At 35.1% G+C, this 11,097-nt stretch overlaps 2 protein-coding genes across 4 annotated transcripts; one reads left to right on the top strand and one right to left on the bottom strand.

The window, feature by feature from the left end:
• Positions 1-598: 598 nt before the first annotated feature.
• LOC141720659 (long chain base biosynthesis protein 1-like) lies at positions 599-7,920 on the top strand. 2 transcript variants are annotated; one of them, XM_074523194.1, is made up of 13 exons: positions 599-756; positions 1,860-2,048; positions 2,148-2,242; positions 2,310-2,401; positions 3,135-3,228; positions 3,307-3,379; positions 3,586-3,718; positions 3,892-4,066; positions 6,466-6,606; positions 6,685-6,780; positions 6,948-7,089; positions 7,238-7,365; positions 7,442-7,920. In XM_074523194.1, exons 2-13 carry the CDS (start codon positions 1,895-1,897, stop codon positions 7,616-7,618), a joined length of 1,500 nt encoding a protein of 499 aa, XP_074379295.1. In that variant the 5' UTR covers positions 599-756; positions 1,860-1,894; the 3' UTR covers positions 7,619-7,920. The 2 variants fall into 2 exon arrangements, with proteins under 2 accessions (XP_074379295.1, XP_074379296.1); XM_074523195.1 differs by having other exon boundaries at positions 601-756; positions 1,863-2,048.
• Positions 7,921-8,366: 446 nt separating this feature from the next.
• LOC141720658 (putative clathrin assembly protein At4g32285) lies at positions 8,367-11,010 on the bottom strand. Of its 2 annotated transcripts, none has more exons than XM_074523192.1 (2): positions 10,880-11,010; positions 8,367-10,355 (listed from the first exon to the last, which is right to left on the bottom strand). In XM_074523192.1, exon 2 carries the CDS (start codon positions 10,340-10,342, stop codon positions 8,507-8,509), a length of 1,836 nt encoding a protein of 611 aa, XP_074379293.1. In that variant the 5' UTR covers positions 10,343-10,355; positions 10,880-11,010; the 3' UTR covers positions 8,367-8,506. The 2 variants fall into 2 exon arrangements, with proteins under 2 accessions (XP_074379293.1, XP_074379294.1); XM_074523193.1 differs by having other exon boundaries at positions 8,367-10,351; positions 10,880-10,986.
• Positions 11,011-11,097: the final 87 nt, after the last annotated feature.

The raw sequence follows: 11,097 nt of genomic DNA on the forward strand, positions 1-11,097 counted from the left end.
GACTTGTAGATATCTCTGAGATCTCTAATGAGAGATTGACTTGTCGATATCTCCAATTTTCATATCTTCATTTGACTTGTTGATATCTCTGAGACTTCTCTCTAAGCCAATTTGGACTTCTCGATAAGTCATTCTGGAGTTTTCGATTGACTTTTCTATATGACTTGATCTGTGACTTGTAGATATCTTGACTTAGAACATTTTTCCTAAAACAAATTTATTCAACTCCAAGTTTCTTCACCTTTTCTCCGAGGCATGATCTTATTGATTTTCTTCCAGAGTTTATTCTTAGGCTTTAAACTGTTCACAGATTTTTACAGACTCAAGTAATATATACAAAATACAAATTTAGACTATCATACAACGAAATCTTAGAATTGTCGATATGACTTAGTCTCGTTATGATACATGCAATAGACCTTCATTGATGAAGACATTTAATTGAAAAATCCATCTAATAAAAAAGATAATTTTCGACCTTTAAAAATTCATCTACCTGGTATGAAAATAAAACTCGACAAGTTATGAAAAAATTAATAATAAAACTCAAATTTGGAATTTTAGAAATTGGAATATATTTGTTATTTTGGCAATTAACAATATGAACACTTGACCAGTATAACAGTACAACCTTTGTAGATTCTTGGAAACTATCACATGATAAATTCATTGAAAGCACAGCCAAGCCAAGCCTAGCCTAGGGATCTCCATCTCATTTCATTACAAAACACCACTTTGAACCCCCGCTTCTTTCTGGTATGTCTATTCTTCATTATTATCTTGTTTTTCTTGATTTTTGATTTGTTTGATCTACTTTTTGTTATACATGTATGTATCTGTGTGTTTGCATGAATACAACTATTACTCACGATTCGTATTTGGATATGTTTGATTGATGTTGATTCAATTTCAATTCTTTCATTTTATTACACACATCACATGTTTGATGTTACTAATACTATTATCAAAAGATTCAAATTAAGCTAGTCATTTCTATAAGAGAATCATAATTTATCTACCCTTCTATTGATTTTCTTACCTCGGATGACTGTATGTAACTTAGTTACTACATATGTATACTTGTCTAAATCTCTAATCTTTTTTGTTATTTTGTCCTTTGTTGAATTAGAGCAAGACGATTAGTTGCACTTGCACCCCTGTTTCATTTTTTTTTAAAATAATTGTTTGCTTGTTTGCTTGTTATTTTACTTATAATTTAGGATGTAGATAGATTTTAATTGGAATTTGAAATTCAGTGAGTGATTGTAACATCCCTTACCGTAAATTTGATTAAGGTTGAATGCCTTTATAAGCCCTTGTACTTGAGGTGTTACACTTGAAGACTGTCATAGTTCGTAACTTCAAATCAATTTAAGGTGACTTGCTATTTTTTATGTTTTAAGGACCCGCTCTTAGTTTCTAGACTCAAGAATTTATTTGACTGGCAGTCGACATTGACTGGACATATGAGTCACAGCTGGCCGGAAAAGGGTAATCTTAATGCTGTAGGATCTAATAAATTATACTACTAAAACCTTCAACAATTTAATTGTAATGGATGTTTTGCTCGTAATTGTATTTTATCCCGTACTTTGAAGGAAGAATTTTGAGGGTCAGGGTACTACTTGAGATCAAACTTGTTGGTCACAGTGCTTTAAATGCACATGTTCAGTAGGACCGTTTTGCATTATTTATAATTTGCTCCAGCAAAATATAATCCAAATACTCTATGCAAAATAGATTTCCTGTCAATCTTTGATCTCGGCCTTGTAGGAGAACTACCAAACTTCTTTAACTGATAACGTATGAATTAGGTTGTTCCGTACATATTCCATAATGTTATATCTTTGTGTACCTAGTAGGGAAATATTTCATTCGAAAAAATCTGCGGGATATGCTGGTTGAAGCAATGGATGCAAGACAAATTTCGATATGGAATACAACGAAGGAAGCTGTAATGAATATGGTAAAATCTGCATCCAACTGGTTAATATTTGCAATTGATGCTCCTTCTGCTCGAACTGTTGTCTTCGGAGTGCACATTGGAGGTATGCTCCCAGATCATAGAAAATGAATGGAATTTGGCTCCTTTCTTGAGATATTTGATAGGCTTCTGTTATAATGTATGCCTATATATATAATTGCAGGGCATCTGTTTGTAGAGGGTCTTCTGTTAGTAGTTATTATCTTCCTACTTTCCCAGAAAAGTTACAAGCCACCTAAGCGACCATTGACGAATAAGGTAAAGCCCTCACCTTAATTTAATTTTATGGCAAGTAGGAGCAGTCTGATGAAAAAATCACTTACAGGAAATTGATGAGCTGTGTGATGAATGGGTTCCCGAATCCCTCATTCCACCTATAACTGAAGATATGAAACTTGAGCCACCGGTTCTGGAAAGGTAATGGTAGCATTTCTTTTTTCTCTACCATGCATTGTTCTTTAATTCTAAATTATAATACAAGTCTTAGGTTTATGCCTAGTCTAGGACCTATATCCATCCCCTGTTGATATTAGGCAAACCTGGATCCTCTATCTCCTAATACGCGCCTAAAAAGATACCTGTACGTGCTTGAAAGTGGTTTTGTATGACACACATGCACATAGGCACAAGGCCGTGCATGTTTCTGTATAGGAGATATATCGGACCATAGAGGGTCTGGATTCAGATTAGTTTACTGAATCAAATTGTCAATTACTTCTATATATTAGTAGATTGTGCAGACGAGAAATTATATACTTAATCATAATTTTTTTATTTTCAAATATGGGGTCTGAATTATTATCAATGGAGTTGGTTGATAAAATGGAGTAGCACACCTCTATCTTAGAATATGTCAAAATAACAATGTAATAATCCTTCAGATCCTGTAACTGGGTCTCACGTGTTAATTTTTATCGGGCAAGAGTGGTGCCAATTTTTTGAGTGAATACATAAGCTGGCAATGGCATTCATGCTTTTGGAGTTGTATTGGTTTTGCAGCTATATCAGTGAACATCACCTCATACAGATATGCTTTAGATTGAATATGTTTTAGTTGTATTGTAGCACCTGATTGCACCAAGATGTATCTGGCAGTGATTTTTTTTTTTTTTCAAATGAATCTGTAGTCTTGAACTTTCTTCTCATGCAGTGCTGCTGAGACACATACAGTGATCAACGGTAAAGAGGTCGTGAATTTTGCTTCTGCAAATTACCTTGGATTTGTTGGGCATGAAAAGTTACTTGTGAGAACCCATACTGATTATTAATATCTGTATATTGCGTTGTGTTGAGTAAATTACTAAAGCATTTACTCGTGTTAGGATTCCTGTACTTCATCACTGGAGAAATATGGTGTTGGTTCTTGCGGTCCTCGTGGCTTCTATGGAACGATTGGTATGCTTTGATACTCAACTGTGTCACAAGCTTGTAAGGACTGCATGATCTTCTCTGGTGGTTCCCGCTATGTGAAACTATTCAGATGAAGGATCATGTGGATATATATGATATCACATTCAAAAATATCGATATTTAAGTTGTTATTTTTTATAAATCCCCCTTCAGTTCACATGAAAGAACTCTGAAAACTTTGGTTTCTGTAGATGTTCACCTTGATTGCGAGGCCAAAATAGCCGAGTTTTTGGGAACCCCTGATTCCATTTTATACTCGTATGGACTTTCCACCTTGTTTAGCGCGATTCCAGCATTTTGTAAGAAAGGAGACATCGTGATTGCGTGAGTACATACAAAACTGAATTCATAAGTATCAATCCTAAAGTAGTTTGCCACGAATTGTACACAACATAATGTACACTTCATTAAGCAGAAAATATCACTGATTACAATATTCATATGTGTGTGGGTGTGTGTTATGTTGTGTATCGTAACCTTATTTGTTACTCTATCAGTGATGAAGGTGTCAACTGGGGAATACAAAATGGCCTATTCCTTTCTAGAAGTACTATCATATACTTCAAGCATAACAACATGGTGTCTTTACAAAATACTCTAGAGAAAGTCACCCGTGATAATAAGCGAGCAAAGAAGCTAAGGCGCTACATTGTTGTCGAAGCTGTATATCAGGTAACTTTCATGATTCTATTGATTCTGGTTTATTTTGTTCCAGAGCTATTATATTAAGATGGTACCAACTTTATAGAGTTTTACTTTCTTGCTGAATTTCCCTTGTCTTTTTCCTCTTTCTTACATAATGATTTATATTTCCTCAAAAGCAAACATAATACCCTAATTTTTCAAGGAATGGAGATTTCCTAATTATGCAAAGTGGCTTGTCTTGAGATATGCAGTTTAGGTGTTCTAGTATAGATTATCGTGATAAAGCTTGTAACTAGACGCAGTATGTTAGATGTTAAAAGGCTACATGATTTCGTCATTACTTTACTTCTATTCGGAGTTAAATATGCACTGTGATGGTCTGGCACTGTAGATGACACTATCTACTTCACCAAAATGTATTATTTTGACTTCCCCAAGTCAATTGACGGCGTATAATATATAATGATCGATGTAACTTACAGTATCTTGAATTTATGATCTCTGCAGTACTTTTGACAGATTATACATGTACGATACTTGTGACAGTCTAGTATCAATGAAATTCACAGCCTGTGAAGTTTTTAAATACTTCCATTTGTTGTTGAGTGTCCAAATGTGAGCGTTAATTGGCGTTTTGATCACTCAATTGACTCGAAACTTACAACAAGGTCATCCAACTCAAAAAACTTTTTGTCACATCATTTTATTCTTAAAAATTTTCATTCAGGTCACTTGCCGTTATTTTCCGTTTAAAATTGACGGACTGCTGACTAAACTTGGTGACTTAGCTTAAATAAATCCACCTTGGCATGTGCAGTCATTTGAAACGACGTTTTGGTCACTCAACTGACTCAATACTTGCAATATGGTCATTAAACTGAATAAAGTTTCATTCAGGTCACTAAGCATACGTCCATTAAAAATACAACATCAATGATTTCACCCCAAAAATTTAATCCTTGTTAATTTCTTCTCATTTTATATATCTTCAAGTCATTTTGGAAAAGTTAATCAAATATTTGATGGGCTTTACCAAAATGACCTAAAGATATATAAAATGATAATAGATTGATAAGGATAAAGTTTTTGTGAGTGAAAACATTATTGATAATATATTTGCTGTAAAGAGGTTTTGTAGGAGAGCTCTTCGTCCAATTTTTTTCTTCAGTTTTTATTGGACGTAATGGTCATGACGTGAATGAAATTTTCTTCAGTGTGATGACCAAATTTCAAGTTTCGAGATAGTTGAGTGACCAAAATGCCGCTTCAGCTGGTAGTATATGCCATGGTGGAATTATTTAAGCCAAGTCACCAAGCATAGTCATCATTCCGTCAATTTTTTAACAGTCTGAATGAAATTTTTTAAGAGTACAACGATGTGACTGAAATTTTTTTGAGTTGGATGACCAAATTGCAATTTTTGAGTGACCAAAATGCCATTTAACCCCAAAAATGAGATTTTTTATTTGCTAGACAGATGCAATGCCATAATGAGTCAATTGAAATGTTGTTGCTAACATTAATAACTTGGTGGTGTTTGAAAGCTTTCGAAGCTCAGCTGTTTCATCGAGTCCATTTGAAATGGGGTCTGGTTTCATCTTTTTCTTTAGTCAATATATTTAGGTTTTTTTTTGGTTTCAGGTTTTTTTTTTAATTTTTACTACTGCAACGTAAAACTATAAATGCTGAACTTCAATAATTTTTAAAACGATTTCCATGAAACCTTATTTTCAACCTTGGAGATTACCCTTATATATACATATATTAATTATAAATTTTAATTTCATCATGTGCTAGCTGTCAGCTAACATTTTTATTAGCAAGTTCACCTTTTTATTTTGATTTTTTAATTTTTTTTAGTCGTCGTCACCATCATCATCATTATTATTATTATTATTATTATTATTATTCAAAAAAATAATTCTTGCTCAAATAAATCTATATAAACATCTTACAGACACTAGTTAGACCTGTGAGCTACAAGAAAAACAAATTATATTGCTTTACTTATTTATTTTAAATAACTTTATATATGATTTTACCAGTTATCATGTTAATAATTCTTAAAGTTGAATTCAATGCTCGGGTTAGTACCACTATAGTATATTGCTGAAAGCTAATTATTTCAATCATGTAGTTGAGATATGATTAGCTTATGTAGTTAGAGGTAATTACAAAGTACAGGTAACGCATGTAATCCAGCTTTTGTAGTGTGAAAGATGCGAAAAGATATCACTGGCCATCACTTCGTCCAAAGCCCTGAAATTGGCTTTCTTTTGTTAATACTTGTTAAGTTTTACTTCACCTGGAAAAATAAATATGGATCTTGCATCAGAATCTTTCTTTTTTCCTCTTATTGATTTCATAGGGAAGTTCATGTTCGGAAAAAAGGCATTATATTATAATTTCCCTTGGCCAATGTGCAGAATTCTGGTCAAATTGCTCCTCTTGAAGAAATTATCAGACTCAAAGAAAAATATTTATTCCGCGTATTGTTAGATGAGAGCAACTCAATTGGCGTGCTGGGTAGTTCTGGTAGAGGTTTAACTGAACATTGCCGGGTTTCGGTATGTTTCTGAGATGCTTATAGTTTAATTACTTACTTTCAATATCTATTGTGGTTTTATGATGGAATTATATTATAGATTGAGAAGATTGATATTGTGATGGCTGCCATGGGAAATGCTTTGGCTACAGAAGGCGGATTCTGCACAGGGAGTGCTAGAGTGATTGACCACCAAGTATGGAGAAATGTTTTACCCACTTCCTTTAGAAAGTACTTTTGCTTAAAGAGAAATTTATCCAGTAGAATTGCAAAATGGTGCTTTATTTTGTAATGTATAGATGAAGTCAATGGCTGTACACTCTCTAGCTTTAGTTCCCTGATGTTTTTATAAATATTTGACAGCGGCTCAGTAGTTCTGGGTATGTCTTCTCAGCTTCGTTACCTCCGTACCTAGCAAGTGCTGCAATTACAGCTATCAATATCCTGGAAGACAGTCCTCAACTGATTACAAACTTGAAGAAAAATATAAGCATACTACATGAAGGTTTTAGTTACTCGTTATAAAAATATTTATAGATGCAATTAAGTACATTACATATTGCTTTGTGTTGAGCAATACTATAGGATATAACAATTTAATATTCTTTAAACCCTGTCATCACTTTGGTTTCTTATATTTCAAGCATTTTCAGGACTGTCAGAGATACGGGGTCTTGAGATTGCCAGTGATAAACAATCTCCCATTGTTTATCTCAGGCTAAAGAAATCAACTGGTTCACAGAAGAGTGACCAACAGTTGCTTGAAGATGTTGTTGATCGAGTAAGTTGTCATGAGATTCTTTTGATTTAAACTACAATATTCTTTCCTAATTATTTAAACACATTTGCATGTGCAGTTATTGAAGGAAGAGAATATCTTTGTAACAACTTCAAAAAGATCTACACTTGATAAATGCAATTTGCCTCTTGGGATTAAATATTTTGTCTCTGCTGCTCACACTGAATCTGATCTAAAGAAAGCATATGAATCGCTGAAGAGGGTTGCAACACAAGTCTTAGTTGGAGGTGACTGACTTTTCCACCAAATCCAGTGATTGGAGTCGAGCAAGGATCAAATGGGAAATTTTGCTGCAACTGTAGTTTCAGATTTAAATGATTTTGAATTATATATGTGTATATATCTGGGTCCTATACTAGGTCCTTGTGTGTTTATGCATATAGGGTCTTGGTAATTAAATAGTACTTTACTTGGATGGCAATGCCAATACGTATAGGCCTCACTAAGCATTGGGCTGTGCATATTCTTTAGTTGGTCATTAAGCTGTGCATACTTTTTAATTGTTATATTTGTCAGATTTGAAGTATTAAGACTGTATATCCATAGCTTATTGCTGAACATGAAAAGTCATGGTTTTTCAGAAGATAAGCTGATCAATATTCATGCGGATAAATGAATAATCCAATTTCCAATCATATAAAATAAATGTTTGTTGCCTTGTTGGATGTAACATTATCCTCAGGTACCTAAGCTCATACAAGAACAATTTCTAATAGAGGCCTGTGCTTCGTTTGGTTGGGAAGAATTGAATGGTAAGATGAATGGTGAACACTACTTGAGGAGATAAATGGAGTTTGGAGGGAAGAGGAAAAAAACCGAGGTAGAGCACCAGTTTATAGGATCTTTTTGAATGAAATGGGCAGTAAAGCCAAACCTTTGCTTATTCAAGTGATTAATGGCCTTCAAGCAACAGGAGCAGAAAATATGATATCTTGTTACGATGTTAAACTATAGTAAATTAAAATTCTGCCAGCAAGGTAAACTGATTTCACCAAGAACCATTATTGTAAAATATCCATAATTCAGAGTCAAAATGATCTGTTATACCCGGATAATATGCAAAATAGTAAAACCCTGGACATTACTGAGTCAAGAACATAAAACAATTTCTCCTTCATACAATTCAGTAAGGAGTGTGGTGATAATAACCTCCTGGCTGCCCAGTGCCATTGTAACAACCAGTAGTTCCACCAGTAGCATTAGCTGAACCTACTTGGCCTTGCATCCCACTGTTCGCAAACTGCTGCCAAAGCTGTTGTTCCTGCACAAGCAAATGTTGTTTCATCTCCATGTCTGCCATCTGAACATAAGATGGTGGTGGAACCACTAGTGATGCTGCGAAAGGATCTTGATTTCCAACTACTTGAACAGTTCCATCAGGAGCAGGCAATGCCAGCACTGGTGCTGAGCCCTTGCCTATTCTAGGAAGTGTCACACTGCTCGCGCTCCCAACAATTAGCTGGGCATTAATAACGTGCTGTTTCACTGCACCTTGATCATACATGCCACTCAACAATAGTGAATCTATACCGCCTCCCATGTCAGCCTTTTGCTTAGAAAGATTGCTGGCTGTCTCCACCAAGGTCAACTCCCAATCAGCCTTACCTATCTCAGCAGCTGGTGTTTGCCATGCTGAAGTTATTCCAGGCTCTCCATCTGAATGGAATACTTCCCACGAACCATCTGCATTTACAGCAGGGGTTTCAGAAAACAAAGTTAATGCCAGTTTGTTGCCTTGAACTTCAACTGACGTTGCATCATCCTTCAAATTCACCAGGTCTTCAGTTGTCTGTTGAGTCTGTGGCTTTGGCTGGGCCTGAAGCAGAGGCTGAGGTGTGGGTGAATTATAGTCCTTCGTCGGAGGGAGTGCTTTCATTTCACCAAGATCAGTTAACTTCTCCTCCTCTTTTATTACTAGCGTATTAACTCCTCTTGTCTTCTCTCTGCTATTTCTCGTTACTGCCCTTCCCCTCAAGAACCCCTCAAGTTTCTCCATAAGTTTATCAGCAATCTCCTGCAGTTCAGGGTACTCTGAAGATCTTGCAATTCCTGTATCCTTACACCAACTATAGAATCCCACAAGCTCTTCGATCATTTTTGCAGCTCCGACATATGTATCAAAACTTTTGAGACAATCTTCATATTCCAGATCTGAAAACCTGTCCAGCAAAACGTGCAGCACCTCACATAAATCAACATAAAGCTTAAAACTCTCCTTCACAAGTGAATATACTGCAACAAGTATAATCCTGCTATCCTTCGCAGCCCCATTTGGTCTACAAGCTAAAAACCGATCAAGAAGGCGAAGCAACTGATTCAACCTCTGTGAAATCTTCTCTGTTTTCATTTCCCTAAGTAGCCTCCCCTTTTCCCCAACTCCAAGCACCACAGTTTCATCCTGATCACCATAAGACCTTGGCCATTTGTTCATCCCATGACCATAATCCACCCCGAACTCTGGATTCTTATCATCCACACCACTCAAGCTTCTCTCGTAAATGGAAAAATCAATCTTCTGATCTAAGTATAAAGCATAGCTCTTGACAAACCCCACATGATCCCAAGAATATGAATGTGCTTCATCACGAAAATCTGACATATTCAACACCCTTGTCCCCTTTCGACTTGCATGAATAAGCTCCTCCCCAAACAATGGAGTCCCAACAACCAACAATTTATGTACAAGCATCAAAGCTTTAACAGCCACAATCCAATCACGTGTTTTACTCAACCTCTTAGAAATAGCAAAAACACAAGCATTAACATACCCTTTAGAGCAAGACATGAGATTTACAATATCCCTTGTATACTTATCATCAGCAGGCTCATCATCATGGCTAGTTGCCTTAACAATTAAAACCTCGAGGTCTGGTGCAACATTGCCAACAACTTTTGCAATGCCAATGCTTGTTTGATCTTTAACTGCTCCAATCGCCTTTCGAATCGTTATAGGAGCCATCAAATATAACTACCTATCAACAAAAATTTCTATTTTAATAAATTTATTCTTACAGGTAGTGCGAACCAAAAGCCAATCAAGAACATTACAACAAATCAAGAAAAATTACATACGAAGCGTTTTTAAAATATACGAAAATTAAAAAATCGAGATATTTGAAATTGATTTAGTAATAAAATTTTGATAAAAATAAATAAATTAGAAACATGTACTAATCATGTATCCTTAACCGCTTAAACCGATTTTTAGAACAGTGAAATTTGTGTTCCGGAACTTTAATTGTATTATACAAAGTGTAAAACAACTTGGCTCTCTCTAACACACACACACTTTTATACATGATAAAAGAAATACAATTGATGAGAAATTTAGAGATAAAAGGAATCTAGCGTGGTGATGATGATGGTGTATGTATACGTAGAGAAATGTAATGCACAGAAGGAATTAAGCGTGGTGAATTTCTAGATGCGTATGCGTATGCGTATGCGTGTGTGTATATACAAAATGATGAAGAAAGAGAAGAGATTAGGAAATTACCGGGGGGTTGTAGTGGCAACGATGATCGAAGGCGTTGGTGCAATTGAGTAGTGATCGATGTTTAATACTAGTACAGATTTATTCTTACTGTTTTACTAGCCTTCTCTCTCTCTCTCTCTCTCTCATTTTTGTTTTTTTTCCATCTTTTTATTTTTTTCCAGAATATATGTAAATAAATTGGGGAATCATTTTGCACGTAAGAGTGTTTATTTTTTTGT

Source organism: Apium graveolens, chromosome 4, assembly GCF_009905375.1.
Source record: "Apium graveolens cultivar Ventura chromosome 4, ASM990537v1, whole genome shotgun sequence".
Classification (NCBI taxonomy): domain Eukaryota; kingdom Viridiplantae; phylum Streptophyta; class Magnoliopsida; order Apiales; family Apiaceae; genus Apium; species Apium graveolens.